This window comes from Branchiostoma floridae, chromosome 17 (assembly GCF_000003815.2).
Source record: "Branchiostoma floridae strain S238N-H82 chromosome 17, Bfl_VNyyK, whole genome shotgun sequence".
NCBI lineage: Eukaryota > Metazoa > Chordata > Leptocardii > Amphioxiformes > Branchiostomatidae > Branchiostoma > Branchiostoma floridae.
The window spans coordinates 5,170,786-5,189,548 of record NC_049995.1 but is presented as its reverse complement, the minus strand read 5'-3'; the positions used below and the strand labels follow the sequence as shown (position 1 = coordinate 5,189,548).

The 18,763-nt window shown below is 41.3% G+C and overlaps 2 protein-coding genes across 2 annotated transcripts; both read left to right on the top strand.

Annotated features, from left to right (window-relative positions):
* The first annotated feature begins 1,966 nt into the window (after window positions 1-1,966).
* Window positions 1,967-10,829, top strand: LOC118404978 (carboxypeptidase B-like). Its single transcript, XM_035804377.1, has 12 exons — window positions 1,967-2,028; window positions 2,331-2,409; window positions 4,420-4,533; window positions 4,887-4,985; window positions 5,721-5,822; window positions 6,027-6,128; window positions 6,683-6,793; window positions 8,125-8,206; window positions 8,808-9,010; window positions 9,522-9,603; window positions 9,765-9,910; window positions 10,743-10,829. Exons 1-12 carry the CDS (start codon window positions 1,967-1,969, stop codon window positions 10,773-10,775), a joined length of 1,215 nt encoding a protein of 404 aa, XP_035660270.1. The 3' UTR covers window positions 10,776-10,829.
* Window positions 10,830-13,055: 2,226 nt separating this feature from the next.
* LOC118404977 (E3 ubiquitin-protein ligase Midline-1-like) lies at window positions 13,056-17,383 on the top strand. The gene is made up of 11 exons (XM_035804375.1): window positions 13,056-13,068; window positions 13,328-13,539; window positions 13,857-13,970; window positions 14,173-14,268; window positions 14,551-14,784; window positions 14,953-14,975; window positions 15,125-15,246; window positions 15,517-15,819; window positions 16,357-16,487; window positions 16,661-16,879; window positions 17,264-17,383. Exons 1-11 carry the CDS (start codon window positions 13,056-13,058, stop codon window positions 17,381-17,383), a joined length of 1,587 nt encoding a protein of 528 aa, XP_035660268.1.
* The last annotated feature ends 1,380 nt before the right edge of the window (window positions 17,384-18,763 follow it).

Genomic DNA, 18,763 nt, shown 5'->3' with positions numbered 1-18,763 from the left:
CTCTGTTTATTAGCATTTTGTTATCCAGGTCTACGATCATTAGTACTTGATAATTTCTTCTTTGTGATTCAGGACAAAGTGCCTCGCGGCACATCACAGCATTGTGCTTTGAAGTATTGGACCTGTACACCTTCTTTTGTTCATTGGAGATGTCCAATTGTATGTCGCATTCCACGTACACGTCCCGTATGTATCTATGTGCCTTTGTTTAGCCGTTAAGCCTTCTGTATTTCTTGCAGCTGGTGCGAGCGTACGGCATGGTCCTGTTGAGGTACATCAAGGCATTTGGACAAATCAACTTAAAGACTTTTCAGGCTCAACAGATGCAATGCGGTTAAAGAAAGTTCATTCAACGCTCATGGTTGGATGAATCCTGACGAGAGGTCGCCCAACTTCGGTGGTCGTGTGAACGCCCTGTCAGAGGATTTGGTGTTAGACAAGTTTTGCATGTTGAGGATTTATGACAAGGCGATCAACAGTTGTTTCTCCAACTTCTGAATTGCATATTTGGACCGTGTGGACAGTTTTTTTTCGAGTGTTTGTATTTGTGTTATAGACTTTATATGTATCGACTGATAGTTGTAGTAAATCGAGAGTGTAAAATATCTTGCAGAATAGGGTTGGAGCTGACTTGCCATTGGCATGATGGAAAGTTAATGATTTGTAATTTTCCTTTTTGTTATATCTCAACTAAATGTGCGATTCCCTCTGTCTGCCTGAGCTTTGTCGGCAGTCTTAGACTGTCTTACGGGTATCTTATAACGTCTTAATACAGTCTTTAAAAGGCTGGCGATGGGGCCGAAGCTGCCTCAGAGCCAGGCAAGGAAAGTGTACCTCCGGGTTCCCGAAGTTCCCAGCCTTCCGACCATGACGTCACAGAAAAAATAGGATTACAGGTAATACAACTACTTAAAATATTTTTTTCAAAGCTCATCAGGTCCACTGTTACATTCATCCAACAGTGTAATATGTTAGATAAAAATCAGTGTAGAAAAAAGAATTTCGAGCCATGACAGAAGATTACATACATCGCATCATGTCCACATGGGTGACACATCTCAGGTATCGCCTGTGGGCATATAAGACAATAGGCGGCTAACCTCAGGTAGTCCAACTACCTCAGTCAGTGCAGAGTTGAAGGGCACACTTAAGGACATAGTTAAGACAGACTCCCTGGGATTTTAAGCAGCTTGCAGACTGTAGACAGCTTCCTTTCACACTGAGGTAAGTCGACAATTTCTTCTCTGTGTTTTTTCACTATACTGATGCCTTATTTGTCCATGAGAAGTCAACTATTTGGAACGATTGTCCGATCAAATGTTTGGTAATGTCAGAACAAAATGGCGACCAGGGAAAGTATTTTAACCTTCGCAATCCAAATCATGCAGTCTCAAATTCGACACATGCCATGACCATGTAGCTCAGACTATATCTGACTACCTCTCAAATTTATGTAAATTTATATACCCACGTCACAGACCCCGGGGGGCGCGCATAAATGTATTGTGAAGTTCTACTTTGACTTTGAGTCCCAGTATTCCAGACTTGCGTACCTCACTCCTCCGGACTGGATCCGCGTATGCGTACTAAACGGTGGCGAGAAATCTGAACTATCAACTATTACTGATATGAAATGCGTGAATACTGCAATATTGTGGGGACAGCAAGTAAACACTTCTTGGTAGCATGAGTGTCACCCTGGTTAGTTTACCGGGCTCCTATACCCTTCCCACACAATTTAGAGTATGGTGGGTACCCAGGCTAAGCTCCTGATGCATACGAGTTGATTTGCCACCAGACAGGGCTGTAGAAGGGACCACTCGAGTTTAAGGACGTACATTTTGTACTTGTATGCAAAATGCTTTCACAAACAGTAACTGTTGTAAGATTGATTCTATAAAGCCTGCCTCCTTCCTGTGACTGACACTCAATGTCTTTTCGCTCCAGTGTAGAAGAACAATCCCACATGAAGGCTTTCCTGCTCCTGACAACGGTTTTCGTGGCGTTCGCGGCCAAGCGATTCGATGGGTAAGTCTTCTCCATACTTGACGTACTCCCCTGCCACCCGAACCACTGTAGCAGCCCAGAAGACTATGTCAAGCACCGCTTTCCTCATGCTGTCTGCCTCTAGACCTGTGTCCCTTCTCATCACATATCTATCTCCATACTTCCTTCTGTTCTACGATCAAAAAGTATGAAACATGCTCTCTTGGATATGTATTCCTCGTTAGAATTCGACCCACTGGACGGTTTTGAAATGGAATTCCCAGACTTGCTCACATTATGCTCATACTTTTGTAATTTTGAATCCTTATGTAAATAAACCACAGACACCAAGTTTTGCGTATCCACCCGGAGCACGAGGGGCATCTGAAGAAGCTGGTGCGACTGGAGAGGTTCGAACAATTGGTAGGAACTACTTTCTTACAACAATACTTTTGAAAGTACTTTGAAAATATTACAAAGACAACAGACTTTTGTAAAGTACTTTGTTATCACCATGAAAAATGAAGATATAGTTTTGGGTGTGTCTGTCTGTCTCTGTGTGTCTGTGTTTCCGGTTTTTGTACGAGGGTGAGTCAGAAAGTAATGCAAGTGGTTTCATAACAGAGTCGTTCTTTGATCGAATGAGTTGAAATTTGGTACAAAGGTTAATACATATCTCCTCTTGAGATTGAAATATCTAAATTTGTTGCTCATTATTTTATGAGTGACTGAGCTGCTTTCAATGTGACCACACCCTTGGTATCCCGTCAGAAGAAAAGTGAGGTCTAATCAACGTACAATTAAGAATTTCACTAAACCAGTTTTTGCTATTGTAGGAGACTAAGCCTGCACATGTAATAAGCTGCATTGCTCTATAAGCCACATGCTTAATTTCAACTCTGAAATCCGAGCAGTTTTTCTTTTTTCGTTGCTGGTGTAGAGTGAGGTATACGCGGTCTTCAGGGTCATGAGATCTGTGGTTTTATGATTAAACTTTCTGTAGCCTTCTTTCCAATTAACAAAGAGAAATGAAACTTAGCACACTTTTCGTCCTTTAAACAGTTAATAGCTGTATAAAGTTTAGTTTCTTTTGGTGAATGAAAAAGTAGTATTTTAACCAACAACTCACGAATTCGTGTATAAATCCAACAGCTCTATAACACAACTTACTGCATCCTAGCAGCTGTAAATAAGGAATCATTACGAGTTTAGAGAAGAAAATTGGCACGCAACCTATAGAGACATTTGGTATCATACATGTATAATTTCAACCTCCTACAATGATTTTTAGTGGGTCAGATTTAGAGGAATTGATAGTCTGACAAGCTACCAAGGGTGTGTTCATCTTGAAATCAACTCAGTTGCTCATAAAATGATAAAGACCAAACTTAAAACATTCAATCTCAAGAGGACATATACCTCTACTTTTGTGCCAAATTTCAACTCAATTGATTAAAAAACGAGTCTGTTATGAAACCACTTGCATTACTTTCTGACTCACCCTCGTAGTCAGCATAACTCAAGAACCTCTGGATGGATTACGATGATATTTGGTATGTGACCTTGGTACTGCAGCAGAAATTCCATTTTTGTATATTTTCATCTGAATGTGCTATATTCTTGATGTTTTGGTGGCAGATAGCTTGTGACGTAAGGAATACGAGGTATATGTTTAGGTCCCCTAGCAGGTTGCTCTGGAACTGCAGGGGCGTTTTGTCAAAATCGTCTAAGGAGGATAACTGAACAAGGAGGCAACAAATTTAGGTGATATTTGGTATGTAGGTAGCTTAGACAGAGATGAACATCATCAAGTGCAAATTATGCGAACTGGCACTTAATTTGCATATTTAATGAGATATTTGTAGTGTTTCCATTATAGGACTCAAATACCTGTGATGTTTGAAGTTTGTGGCTAGTGGAACATTTAACAGATACTAATTATAATTTGCATAATTCATGTAAAAGTGCTATAATTCTTCTAATTGATAAATTATTGGACAATCAACATTGTGACCGGCGTAAGTTATCAAAAGATGTACATAACCAAGCATAAATTATGTAAATGTGGAGGTCATTTACATATTCAGACTATTTCATGGAGATATGAGCTCTCCGAACTCTTGTTCATTTCTGTTTTCTTTCATCAGGATAGCTCTCATCCATGACATAGGACTGCTTTATTGAGACCCCAGGAACACACAATACAAACAATATTTACAAAAAGATAAAGTCATAAAACCATATCCTCATAATCCGTGCCATGTCGTAAGGGTTGGAGGCCAGGGGTCACCCAATTCTTTTACACTAGTGTTTGTTTGTGTGGATGAAACATCTAGTGGAAGTGAGTTCTAGCTTTCTTTAACTCTATATGCAAACGTTCGCTTCCCAGATTCTAGTTTAACTTGAGCGAAATGATTTTGTTTGCTGTCGTAGGTTGACTTCTGGAAGGGCCCGACCTGCCTCTCCTGTCCCGTGGATGTGCGCGTGCCCAAGAATCTCCTCAGGAAAGTGAAGACCCTGTTGGAGAAGACTGGCATGAAGTACACGGTAGGCCGGGAATGTTTCGCGTCTCCAGTCGTTTCCTGTGAATAATCATTCGCAATGGTTAGCGACCCTTGATGATGGTTATCATAATGATGTTTTTTTATAATACTGAGACCACACACATAATACTGATATAGCTACATGCAAATACACAAAAGATTGTTTTGTTATTAGAAAGAATAATGACACTAATGTTAACGTTAGCCCCACCTCATTGTATTTTTTATCCTATATTGTTTAGTCTGTAAAACTTGAAGTTTTTTTCTGTGTCCCTTCTTTGTAGTTTATAGCCGACCATGCGAAAGTCACTGTACTTTTTGTTAAGGCAATAATGCTTTTTTTCCGTACTGCACAAGGTGATGGTTGATGACCTTCAACAAAGCATCAATATGGCGAGATCACGCCACATTCGCGCCGTAGGCTTCAACTTCGACGACTACAACACCTATGCTGACGTAGGTATTCTACCGTGTGCAATTCGAAATTTAAGGCTTAATGACCCGCCCCGAGGTGTATATGGTGTAATAACACCAAGTCATTTGCTATATATAACTACCTAATCCACTGGTCATGAATCATATTACCATATAGCCTATCCAAACTACCCGAGGTTCCGCTTTGCCCATTTTTTCCCGGTCAAAATGTTCAACTTTCCGACCGTCAGCCACTGATTGTTGCTCTTGGACTTACCCAGCTTACAGTAGCCTCCTTCACCGGCCTCTCTGGGTAAGATGTGATTTTTAACCGGGAATACACCGGGAAGAAAAATATGCCGGGAAAGGAATACATGCCGGGTAGTTCGCCCCTAGCTACGACAATGGTCAATGCCCACAGAGAAGCCAGTGGAGGAAGCTTACAGTGACTCGAAAATGAGTCTGAGGTTTCGAATTTGACGAAAAGAAATGCACTGTGCAGTCCTCTCACCCATGATTCCTGTTCGAAAATGGCGGACGTGGTCTGATTGGTCAATGCCCTGTATATTGCTCCTTCTGATTGGATCCGGTGCTTTTTATTTAACATCCGGCTCGTTGCAATTATGTGTTACGGCGTCAAAACCGAATTGAGATGGGACCTTCGGATTGATCGATGTCGTTATATGATAATTGTCCATATCGTGTCATTAGACATTATGTTATTAGTTTCCACTTTTCTAATTTCTTTGACTTTGAGTCGCAACTTTCTCTCCACAGATCGATTCGCAGCTAACAGACTTCGCGACGAGTTATCCCAGTCTGGCGTCCGTCTTCACCATCGGAACCACGTATGAAGGCTACTATATCAGAGCCATCAAGGTGTGATGATTCGTTCATAAATGTGCTGACATCAGCTGAGTACATGTACACTGTATCGGGAATGAACTTTTGTAGTACTCTGTCAAGATTCATTCAATATGATGCCAGATTGAAGATCTGATACTGTTTTGTGCGGCGATATAGGTTGAAACAAAACTTTAAGGTAATGTCTCTTATTTATGTAAGTATTACTCTCGCGCACAGGTGGGGAGCGCTGGTGGAAACAAGCCCGCCGTTTTACTGGAGGGACAGCTCCACGCCCGGGATTGGATCGTGTCTGCTACTCTGATGTACAACATCAAGTTCGTAAGTACATATAGGGCCATTTGTCACCAGGTGATCGAGCAAGCAGCAAAAAACAGACAACCTTTGGTGACGCAATGTCGGGTCATGTGGCACAGTTGTCAGGTTGCTAGATTGTTCTGGGTTCCAATCGTTGATGTGCCACCGATCTTGTGCACTTGTGACACTTTGCACAACTTTCCTCACTTCACTGAGGTGACAATGAGTACCTAGCTTCACCGGTTAGGGCCGTCTCCCTTGTTTGAGGACAGCCACACCTCGATCACGTTAAAGAACACACCGCACTTATCGAAAAAAGCAGGGGCCCTTCCCGGTGCGAGTGGATCAAATAAATCTGTCCGGATAGGCAGCTTGTACGGGTATACAGAAATAGGCGAAGCAAATACAACGTTTACCTTACGCAAAAATACAGTCACGTCATGTGTTACCTAGTACTGCCAGTAGTTCCGAAAATAACAGTGCTTTAATCACGGTATGTTTCACTTACAATTTTGGATATAGGCCAAAAAAGGGCGTGTAAAATGCAACCCAAGAAATGCAAAATATGTACATTCCAGTTACTGGAGGGCTATGGCAATGACAGCCAGATCACGTCCCTTATGGACCAGGTGGACTTCTACTTCATTCCGGTCACCAACGTTGACGGATACGTCTTCACTCACACGGAGGTAAGTAACGAAATATCACAGTCACTTCGTGCATTTCAATTCTTGACTTTTATGGTGGTTTCCATGCTTTTGTATATAATGTTTCCGAAGGAAAACATTTTATTTTTGCTGGCCCGTTCATTTCAATTCTTCTGCCAACCAATGAAAAAAGACGACCTTTGTAGCTTTCTGATTGGTCGGTAGGCTAGTTACATCATGCGCCATCAGTCGTCCGTCATCAATGGTAGTGGTCGCTTAGCGAGCATATTTTGGTGGCTTTCTGCCCGGCTAAAAATTCGGCTCAGAGCCAAGAGGTTCTAGGTTCGATATTCACCATGCCTTCGACCAAGGACATTATAAAAGATTACAAAAGATTACATATCTTATATAATGTCCTTTCTCCGACGTTGTGCCCGACTTTCCTTGACGGTGGAGTCATGCCCACCAAGCCCCTCGGCTTAACATTTTTTTCTTCTCCACTAGAAAGAGCTCACGACACTTACTACACCCAACCAGTTCTAATTTCCCATCTTCGGCCGCGGTCAGCTTTTCTAAAAACTATCTTGTTTGAGTTTTGGTCGTTAACAAAATAGTGTTTCGTTCAAATTAGTTTGCAACCAGATAATTTGAAATATTCATGAGAGGGGAGCTGGTATCCACCCCGAATTTTCTTCGGCAGTAGAGAGAGCACCGACAGTAGGCAGTAAAAATTTAATCTCCAGGCAGATCATCCGGTTCTGTCACTAGAAGATATGGCTGGAGATAAGGCCACACTGGATGATGTCTGATCGCTCATTGATTTTCGCCTGTCGTTGCATTGGAAAATAAAACAAAACAAACTGTGGCCACATGTCACCCAACAGCATACCTGGTCACATGGTCAGGACATGGTAATCTCCAAGCAGATTCCTCCGGTGGCATAAAACAGTAACATAAGCTGGGGAGGGACTTCAGCCGGCAGAGGGGTAAAATTTGCCACCGCGATTAAGGACATGGGGCCACTGCGCCATTCTTCCCCTCTTTAAACAAGAATGGCCATAAAAACATTATTGAAATGGTGACGGTTGTCTCTTACAGTCGTGCTGGACGGGAACATAAGAAGAAAAAAAACAAGGCTGGGATAGAAGGGTCTAGATGTTCAGTCCTGTGTTTTAGCAGCATTTTCCACTGGACTTTCTTTCTTCACCCTCGGGCATTAGTTTTGGGTCTCCAGAGGATGTCATCCATAAAATTAAGACCATGTGGCCTTAGTAAAAGTTTAGACACATTATTCAAGACGTCCTTGGTGACAACATAACAGGTTAATCTGTTGCATGATTTTTCATCAAAACTTTTTATTTCCGTGGTACCAGGACCGGATGTGGAAAAAAACTCGTTCCGTCCGGGGGCTGTGCTTCGGAGTCGACGCCAACCGTAACTGGGACGTACACTTTGGTAGTAACGTTAGGTCACCTTTATCCATGGGGTAACGTATATCCGTTGTATTTAAGAATAGGGTATTTGGGATCGTCAAGTCGAAAGACGGTAGCTTTATACTGCAATATTTTGGAAATATTTCAATTTGAAATCCCTAGATATCGATACACATTTTTTTAACACAACGAATATAGGTTACCCCGCGGATAAAGGTGACCTAACGTTATACTGTAAACGACTTTTATATACAGATTCAGACATAACCCTTTCCACTCTTTCGAATAGTCTGTTTCTTTCGGCATCGAATCTGGGACGTTCACAAATGAAATGTGTTTCATTTTCCACCGCATTCGTTGTGCACTGCTTAAAATCTCTCCTGAAGAGGTAGCTTTTGGTATCGTCCACTCTCTATTTCTAACGGGTGCGAACTAATTCGTAATTTACATATTGCTGAGAGGTATTCAAAATCATTATGGAACAAGTAGTTTTCCACGTCTGTTGCTGTCTTCAAGGTCGGTAAAATCTAAGTTTTCCTTCGTCTTACTTGTAAACGAAAGTTTGGATATAAACGTCCTTCAACCAAAATAATGATTGACAGCTGTACGTGTGTGGTTTCCAGGCTCTAGCCCCAGCGACGACCCCTGCTCTGATATCTACCACGGACCGGTCGCCTTCTCCGAGCCCGAGACAAAGGCGGTCCGCGACTTGGTCATGGAGAACAGCGACAACCTGAAGGCTTACCTGAGCGTGCACGCCTCCGGTCAGACGTGGATGACCCCTCACGGCTGGACCTTCAACTCAGCGCCAGACTATGAGGAACAGGTGAGGGACACTGCCTTCGATTGTTACTTAAAACCTGAGGAAGATGAGTGCTGACCAAGGAGGTTGAAAAACTCGACCTTTGAAAAATAGAATCTACATGTACTATTGCGGGGATATTGGTCTGGAACTCAGGTCTTCGATCTACTGTATCTGTATCTGTATCTATATAGCCGGTATAACCGCCCTTCGGCGTAACACACCAGCTTCGCAGGCACGCGATGCGGCAGCAGCTGGTTATATTACACTGAACGATCCGCCACACCTAACTTTTGCACAGTTATCTGCAAGCGTTCTTTAAAACTATCCAGAGAAGATGCCCCTAATGTGCTTGGTGATAACAAGTTCCACTCTACGATAGTTCTGGGAAAATACGAATTTTTGAACACATCAATCCTAGGTTGGTAACTCTACTGTAGTCGATTATTGAAACCAATTGATATGCCAATCTCAGCATCTACATTAATATTGTCACCTTTCTCATCCACTAACTCCTTTGAAATTCCTTCTCTAGGATGACCTTGCTGGAAGGGCAGTAAGCGCCATCTACTCTGTCAACGGGATCAGTTTCATGCATGGAACAATCGCCAACATCAGTGAGTGTTCGGAACAGAAAATACGTATTGTACCACAAAAAGAAAACTTCACTAAAATGCAATCGTCGCCAACCTTTTCCTACATTTCTAGTAATTTTATGTCCGCAGGTGAATGTTCTAATCAGACAACAGAATGTTTCAAACGGGGCTTTTTTTTTCAGACGGCTTGGTGGGAGGATCCAGCTGTGATTGGGCTTACACCGTGGCCGGAATCAAGTATTCCTACGCCATCCAGCTCCGTGACGGCTTCGTCCTACCTGCCGACCAAATCCGACCTTCTGCCGACGAGTTCTTCGCAGGGCTTCTGGTAGGATAATGTCACATCATTCCAACAGGGGCGCCCGGGCCCGACCGGACAGCTTTCGGTAACGAAAAGTATGATGTAAGAAACACCAAAGTACACAAGACGTAAAGAGAAAAGTCTTTGGCATCATTTGTGTGTATTTTTTATACGTATTTTTCGTTTCCGCAAACTGCACGGCTGAGCCTTGTTTTGGAAATGTGACTTTAAGTAAGTCGTTACCTGACCTGGTGATACCTTCGAATAGTTATGAGGCATGTGGAATGGTACAAGGATAAGAAATATTTTGCTGTATTTTGCTGTATTGTATCTATAATTGAAATATATCGTGATACTGATTTTTGGCTTTCACGGTAAGGTGCATTAAGCTACCTTGTGTTAACTGGATTCTTTATAATTCGTTGGAATGGCTACAAGGGAGTGTTACACAATTTGCCGTGTTGGAATTTCCTTCAACACAAGTTGCTCACCTCGAATTTTCAGTCACACATCCATTTTCTTTTGGAATGGTGATTCAATTACTCTGAGCGCGTGATTTTAAGGACACGTGACTCGAGTAATGAATCGTAAATGCCTGGCAAGATATATATATACAAACAATGTATATCCCCCCGTCTCAGTTGAGTGTCGGCTGGCGTGTTCTTCTGTAGATGACCGCCTTCACCCCCCCCCCCCCCTTATGAAGTAATACTTGCTTGTGTTGAATGAAAGTTACAAACTAAAAAATGGATCAAACCAACACAGATGAGCGGCTTTCATGCTAATTCTCCATATTGTAATGAACTGACGACAACTTTGGTAAGTGCCTAACGTTTGTCTTGTTTTCTCCAACACTCAGGTTGTGGCCGAGCAGGTAGCGGCCGAATACTGAGTTTCTACCGGGTCCATCACGACACTTCTGTCATGAATGATAAAACTTAAAGATGATGATATTGTGCTTCATTCATTATTACCAAGTTTAGTAAGGCCTTGTTGATGTGATTATATGGATGACATCAACGCGCATCAATTTTAGGCCCCCCAAAATTAAATTTTCAACCATACGGTAAATCGTACAAAGCAGCTGTATACATGTAAAATGAGCAAATGTATGCCTTAAATAAAAATTGAGGACAAGGATACTAACGTCATAGAGTTCCAAAGTAAAGTCCAAGAAGGTGTGACAGAACAAAAATGATAATCTAGTGTTTGGTTTACTACACCCTGTGTTTAGTCCTTTATTCAATCTTCCTGACCACTAAGGTTTCATAATGAAGGCGACTTTCAGAGTTTTGTTGGGAGGGGGGCCTTTTTTTATTAGGGTACAGTAGAGTAGAGTAGACTTCTTTCGGGTGAGCATGAGTTCACACCCCATGGAACCGCATCAGGTTTGGAGTTCCCTGTGGGTGTCATCCATATAATGAAATCAACATGGCTTAATTGAGCTAAGATAGTGCCGCTGTTGTAAACTCTCGACCTGAACATAATAAACTCACCTATCGAACCGCAACCATCGCCTCCGTCTGAAACGAGTCGGTTAAGAATATATGAGGACATCCTGTTTTTCTCCCTTAACAATTTTTTTTCTTATTTGTTTTTTTATTGCAACATTAATACAGTACAAAACATAGTGGTGCCCCCACTAAAGCACACAGGCTTATATTAAAGACACCACTAGACAAAATAACAACACAACATAGGACAAAAAAGATGAAACGGGTACGGGAACGCCGAATTCTAAAAAGAAACGGACGGATAAACTTATGTTACCAATAGTAAATGATAAGGATAGTCAAAAAGCAATTTCAAAATCGTTTTGTTTCGGATAAATATGATTGAGTTATGGAGAGAATTTCGGAATTTATATCAGATGTCAGTAAAGCCGATCCTTTAAGTAGCAGATAGACAAAAGAACTATCAGATAACGAATTTAAATCTAACATAGGAATATTCAGGTTTTCAAGTCTCATAACTACTATGCTAATAAGGCGTAACTAACCATCATAGAAGCCTGGTCGTTAACCAGGAAACATTCCAATCTTTTTCCCAACATCTGCTTGGAGATTACTAATAAAGTTAGGTAGGTTGTCTACCTAAAGACGGCTACAGACGTTCATATCTAGTCTTTCAAAAGATTATGTTGTCCTGTTTATAATTAAAAAGAGGGCCTAACATAGCTTATATTTTCTTTTTCAAAACCCCAAATTTCATACGTGTTTCAGTGCAGCCAGTAAAGCAAACACAATAGCGGCTAAGGTTCGTATGTCAAAGGTATCCACAGGCCAGTGCACCCGGAAGTATCGAGTCCGAAACCTTTGCTTCTAGTTTCAGTAGGGTCGTCTTCGTCCTTTTTTACCCCTCACCATGGAGGCTCTAGAGTCGGAGCTGACCTGTCCCGTGTGTCTGGACCTGTTTGAGGACCCCCTGCAGCTGCCCTGTCAGCATAACCTGTGCCGCAGGTGCTTTGACAACATGCGCAGGTAAACGTAAGACCGTTGCCGCCGTGATCCTTGTAACCTTAATCCTAAGGGGTGGGTGGGGTATGGCAGTACTGGTTGTCCACACATTCAACATGGATGTGTCTTTCCCGTGTGACATTACTGTAAAGATATTTGTTATGATAATGGTATTCTTTTCTTTGTGCCACGTATATCTCAGTCACTGAGACAACGTAAGCATATAAGCGTGCACTGTGGACGTTTGTCGCCATTTTTACAGGCGTCACTTCAGTAGTACACAATGTTATATTGTCACCTTTCTGCTCGCCCCTTTTTCGACGGAAAGAAAAGGCTAGACTGTCTTACAAGTACTTTTTAACGTCTTAAAACAGGTCTCTTAAGAAGACTGATAATGGGGCCGAAGCTGCCTCAGAGCCTGGCAAGGAAAGTGGGTCTCTTAGTTCTCAAAGTTCCCAGTCTTCCGACCCTGACGTCACAGAGGAGCCGTTCCTGTGCCCCACGTGTAGAGAGGAAGCCGACCTGAGTCCTGGCGGGGCAGCGGCAACACCGAGAAGGAACATCCTCCTCCAGAACATCGTGGAACGGTACCGCAAAGCCGCAGGTCTGGTTCTGTATGGTTGATATAATAAACGTCCTTCGGGATATAATATACAAGCTTTGCATGCACTTGGCGTGGCAACAGCTGGTCTTGTTGCACTGCACTGCACCGAACCATGTATAGTATGAGTAGGGCAGAAAGTAGTTATCCAAGCAACTGAATATGATATTGGAAACGGTCAGACGTTTCATGTAGAATCCACTACCACTTATCAGTGACAATGATCAGATTTTATTCTTAAGTATGAATTTATATGCACAGGAGTTGAAGGCAAATTTTGGATATAGGAACACTATGCTACCTGAAACGTCTGACCGCTTCAAAAATCATATCCAGTTGCTTGAGTAACTGCTTTTTGGCGTATCGTACATTCTGTACACCATGCAGGTCGAGGAGAGGGACAGGTCCTCCCCTGTCAGATCTGTGAGGAAGAACCCCCCTCCCCAGCCGTGAAGCTCTGTGTTCAGTGTAATGTGAAGTACTGCGAGACGTGCCTGTCTAACTACCATCCGAGGAAAGGTGTTTTTGCCAGACATCAGCTTGTGGAACCAACAGCTGAGAAGAAAACCGTCATGTGTTCTGAACATGATGATGAGAAGGTAACTTGATATTTACTTATATACAGAACCTTACGGGACCTTATTTACACTTGGAAGCAAAAAGATGTTTGTATAAACCAATTCCAAGACACTGTACTATTGTCTACTTGCCGAAGCATTACTGTGCCATTGCCGAAATAGCAGTACAAATGTAGGAATAGCATTATAGCATGACTGTACTTGTACATGTCTATACACATACTTGTATATCAGTCATCAATTCATTGCACACTTCGAACTACATTCAGAGGATAAAGTGGAGCTTTAGGAGCTTTAACTAACAGTCTTTAAAAGTCTAAGTGTTTATCCTAATTCAGGTAAACCTGGTCTGCATGGTGTGTGAAGTTCCGATCTGCCATCTCTGTAAGTTGGTAGGAGAACATAAGGAACATGACGTGGCAGCACTATCCACACAGTACAATGTCAAAAAGGTAACGGGCGTTAAAGTTTGCACTTTTCTCTTACACACGCAAATACAAAAATAACTGTATTTTTTGTGTTTTATGGTGCGTTGTAGAATGCCAATATTGCATCTCTAACATGTTGATGTCGTAGCACATTGATTATTTGTCAATGTATAGTATATAACGTTAAATACCCTTCTAAGAAATGATTTTCTACTCTTCATGACAGGAGCACCTCGGCAGTAATGTGTTGAAGCTGAAGTCATGGATGTCAAGTCTGGAAACATTCATCAACGACTTGGATAAAATGAAACAGCAAGTAAAGGTAACTATCCTAATTGCCTCATTGTACGCCTTAAGAGGGAGAATGGATTAAGGTATGCTTTAAATGCAAGTTCGTTCGATATGGAACATGGTGGCATTGTAATACATTTGCATATTGATGCAGCAATATCAAATCTTAACCAAAGAGCATTTAAGGTTAGGCACACTGAACCCAATCTAGGCATGGTATAGCGTGCTATCTCTTCATATGGACTAAACACTGTCCATGCATACATTTGCATAAATCACGTCATTTGGAAACAACTAACGTTTGCCTGTACAGAACGGAGGAGAGCAGATGAGAGTGAAAATCAACAGCGCCATGGACGAGCTGGTCAGCATCCTTCAAGAGAGACGTGATGTCATGCTTGAGAAGAGTCGGGACATGGAGAAGGAGAAGATGGACAGGTTAGAACAGGAAGACACCAAGAGAAAGGACGAACTCAAGACGTGTAAGGCCGTCACGTCATATGCAGATGAGGTCGCTAAGGAAACGGATCAAGCCTGCTTCTTACAGGTCGGTCTCACCATCCATGATTTTTGCTTCAATAAAAGTACTAGTAAATCAAAATTTGAAAAAAAAGGCGGTTTTAAAAGTACCACACTTATTGTGATATTCGTGTACCAAATGTTGTATACCGCTACTTTTATCTTATACCATCCATCCTTATTGTTTCACTTCCAGGCTGTTAAAGCTACAAATGACAGGTAAGCAATTATGTTTTGTTGGCTTCCTCCTGAGGTGCTCTTGAATCTATTCGTATTTTGGTCTCTTTGTTGACAATGTCAACGAGGATTGTGACATTATGCAATAGTTTAATTTAACAAACGTATTCCCCTGTCTGACATGTATCTAGGGTAACCAAGACTACACCGACTAAGGGTCATCTTAAACTACCATGTGATGGAGAATTTCCGTCTCCAGATTTCAGCAGTGTTGCGGAGGTCCTGAAGAAGCTGTGTGTGACTCAAGCTCCAGGTCACTATTGATGTTTTATATCCTACCAAATCACACACTGTAAACAGGAGAAGTTTCTTCAAGTAATTTGATATGTTCTCTTTTATTTCGGTGTATACTATTACTTCATTTCACTAAATATACACTATCCAAACAGCAGAGTATAAACTGAGTGGTTGGACAGCCCTACAATGTGAAGTCTGACCTCTTCATGTAGATTCTACTAGTAGGTACTAGATTCTATCTGTGATTGAAGCTAATTGTCCTATGTATATATGCATTCTTCTACAGGTCAGTCAAAATTTCTGGACCACACCATAGACGGCACTAACATTGTCCTTTCCTGGGAAGATGTCAAAAGTGCAAACGTATTCGTTGGACCAATCCCTCGGCATGAACTACAGTGGCAGAAAGAAGACTTCAAAGAAGATGATGGAGACAAGTGGGTTACTGTGTCTGACATTCAGGAATCCCGGTATAACTTGGCTCTACCAAAAGAGTCGTGCGCGGTTGTGTGTCAAGTGCGAGGCTTTCGTGGATCGGCCGTGAGCAGAGTGTACGGTCCTTGGAGTGAACCACTGCGCCTGAAGATCGGTATGTTGCTGAATCATTGTTTTATGTGCTACTGTTGAGTTTTACACAGTGTATCTAACAATATGGAAAATTTGGAGTATGTTATTGACACTTAGGCTAAGGGCACAACCCGCCGTACGTGCAAATACGTGCTGTCTACGTGCCAAACGTAGGCAATCTTTTGGGATCCGTAAGTGGAACGTACCGCCTCCGTACGAACTCGTAGAGAATCCGACGGATTCTGGAGCACGCAGACACGCGGTAGAACTTTACGTGCAGGCAAAACTTAGTGAACCATCGAGCTGCGGATTCGCCCCCGTACGTGCCATGCAGTACGGGCGACGCGCTTGTCCTGTACAGCATTAACGTTTTTAGAAATACGTGGCGGACGTGGCCTCCCAAAAAAACGTACGGACAAATTGCACGTACGTACGGAAAAAATTAGTAGTTAATCTAAATATCATTAAGTGCTAAGTATTTAATCTAAATGTTTTTACACATAATTTCTTGAGGATCATCCTATATGCGCATGTTTATGAAAACATAATTGTGTTTCAGATTGTCTGAAGCAGATCACAACCAATGATTGCAACATATCAGTGTCATCGACATATTCTAATACAACCAGTTCACATCTTTTGGATGGGAGGGATGATACTTGCTGGTGCAGTGATCAAGAGGGAGGAAAGGTACTTTAGTTAGGTCATTCGTTTCTCTCCTTAAATCTTTATCACATCATTCAGTGTACGATCTTTGCATCAGACCTTTTAAAACGCTATTGCCACACTGGTTCTAGGGACGTTACCATCGTTTAAATATTGGTGAAAAAAACAAATATTTTCTATCCTTTATTCAATTGCAGCACTGGATCAGGTTAGAAATGAAAAAGAACATAAGCTCTGTGCAAAGCCTGGCTCTGAAACTTGTTCCCAAGCAAGCTGGTCATTTATGGGACGCGTCCTGTAGACCTCCACATGTGGCTGTTTATGGTGGAAACAGCTTAGGAGATCTTAGTCTTGTTTGGGAGGTCAACATAGGCGACAATGACGATGATGTTACCCTGCTGCGGAACCTGGACAAGGTATGGCTTTGATTTTGTACGGTCGTAGTCAAATCTAAAGATTTGACAAACAATACATCCCCTTACCACCTAAAGCTCAGAGCTAGTGGTGATGTTAATGTCAATATCCAGAATATTTCTACTTTTAATGCTCCAATACTGCTTGGGGTGAAAAATCTTGCATTTGTAATTGCCTTTACGCTACAATGAGAGCCGTACTTAACTATGTCTTATGAACTTTAACATATTTTATTTTTAAGTGTGAAGCTACATAAAAAGTCTGCGCAACTACAATGAGTTTACATTGTACTATTCTAGAGTTGTTCAAATATTCTCTCATTTATTACTTGACAGCGTTGACGCCAACGTTTAACGTTTAACAATTTTATCTTTTCGTTCTCGCAGGTTTATCGGTGTTTTGAACTTAAGATCGATCAAGCCAAGGGCACACGGTCTTATCGCGGAGGTCCACGTTACATTGTGTGCCAGTTGAAAGCTTCTGGGATAGTTGTCACTAAAATGTAAAATAGGCAATAAGATTTCATATCGATGACTTCTACCACCGTTTTTGAGGATATATAAAAATTAAAGTAATTCTTTCTTTTATAGTGAAATCCACTCAGACTAGAGTCCACTTGTAAGTATAAAGACAATTTAAACCAAATAGAGTCTCTTGAGCCGTAATCGACGAGTGTTCCGCTACCGTGAGGGTTCCACGACCCTATACATTCGCCAAATGATGTTAACCTTTATGAATGACATATTTTAACGGTTTCTTTTGATTAGGCAAATAAGATAGTCATTAGCATATGCTATGTCAGCTGTTGATCTTGTCAACATCAAGTTTCTATGGATTGTACCTTGTACTCAAAGCAAAATACAGTGGTTTGTCAAGACAGAAATATTGTAACTTAATTGAGGGCTGACTTAAGCCAACTTGATGTTTGACGTTAATGGGTATTACGATATGTCGTGGTAGTTTCTAGATACATGTTATCAGTGGTTTTTGTTCTGAATGTACTTTTTGTATAGGAGTACATAAATGTAAATCTATTTCAGTTTTGTGGGTTTTTTTTGCATAGACGTGACTAAAAGTTTCTTTGTTCTCAATTAAAACATTTCTATTCCGTGTGATGATGATGATTTCGTGTATTTTGCGGCTATTCTAGTACAAGAGTGCCACCTTGTCCTAGTAGAATGGAAGCAAAATACATGGGCATGGTCTGACCGCGGCAGTCCACATTACATCGTTTGCCAGTTGATTATTGTCATTGCTCATGGGATTATTGTCACTAAAATGTAAGATATGCAAGAGATTCCAAATCAGTGATGATGTATCATCATTGCTTTTTAGACCGCACTTTTGTTTGTTTGTGTTGATATCAGAAAATAAGCTAATTGTCCGTTCTAATAAAAAAAAAACTATCACTCTGGTTGATCATTCTAGGATAATGTAAAAGGATTTAGACATCAGACCAGACGTTTCCAAGAAATTCTACATTTTATTGCCTTTTACCATAACAGGGTGTCTGTATGTAGGTCAGAACTCATGAAACAGTACATAGTTTTGTACAAGTTCAATGTGGATGTACATTGTAGATGCAGAGTCTGTACAAACATATGAAGACATACATTATATACTATTTATAGTACCAGATTACAAAACATAATGTGTTTTTGAGGGGATGTGATAATGCAAGTTTGTAAAATATATTTTGTCATATACCAAAGCATACAAGTTGTGTGTTAACAGCAAAACCCCTAACACTGTCCTTAATTCTAAAACACATCTATCTTTTCAACTAAAATTGTTCATTATGTACATTTTCAACCTTAAGTACAAATACTGGCAACCTTTAGCAGGCAAAACTTCACAAATAATTTGTCATGGATTTTAAAATGGGG

Coding starts and splice junctions, on each gene's coding strand:
- LOC118404977 (XM_035804375.1), top strand. Junction 14,269..14,550: donor AAATGAAACAGCAAGTAAAG/GTAACTATCCTA, acceptor TTGCCTGTACAG/AACGGAGGAGAGCAGATGAG. Junction 16,488..16,660: donor GTGATCAAGAGGGAGGAAAG/GTACTTTAGTTA, acceptor ATTCAATTGCAG/CACTGGATCAGGTTAGAAAT.
- LOC118404978 (XM_035804377.1), top strand. CDS start 1,967: ATGAAGGCTTTCCTGCTCCTGACAACGGTTTTCGTGGCGTTCGCGGCC. Junction 4,534..4,886: donor AGACTGGCATGAAGTACACG/GTAGGCCGGGAA, acceptor GTACTGCACAAG/GTGATGGTTGATGACCTTCA. Junction 9,011..9,521: donor CGCCAGACTATGAGGAACAG/GTGAGGGACACT, acceptor TTCCTTCTCTAG/GATGACCTTGCTGGAAGGGC.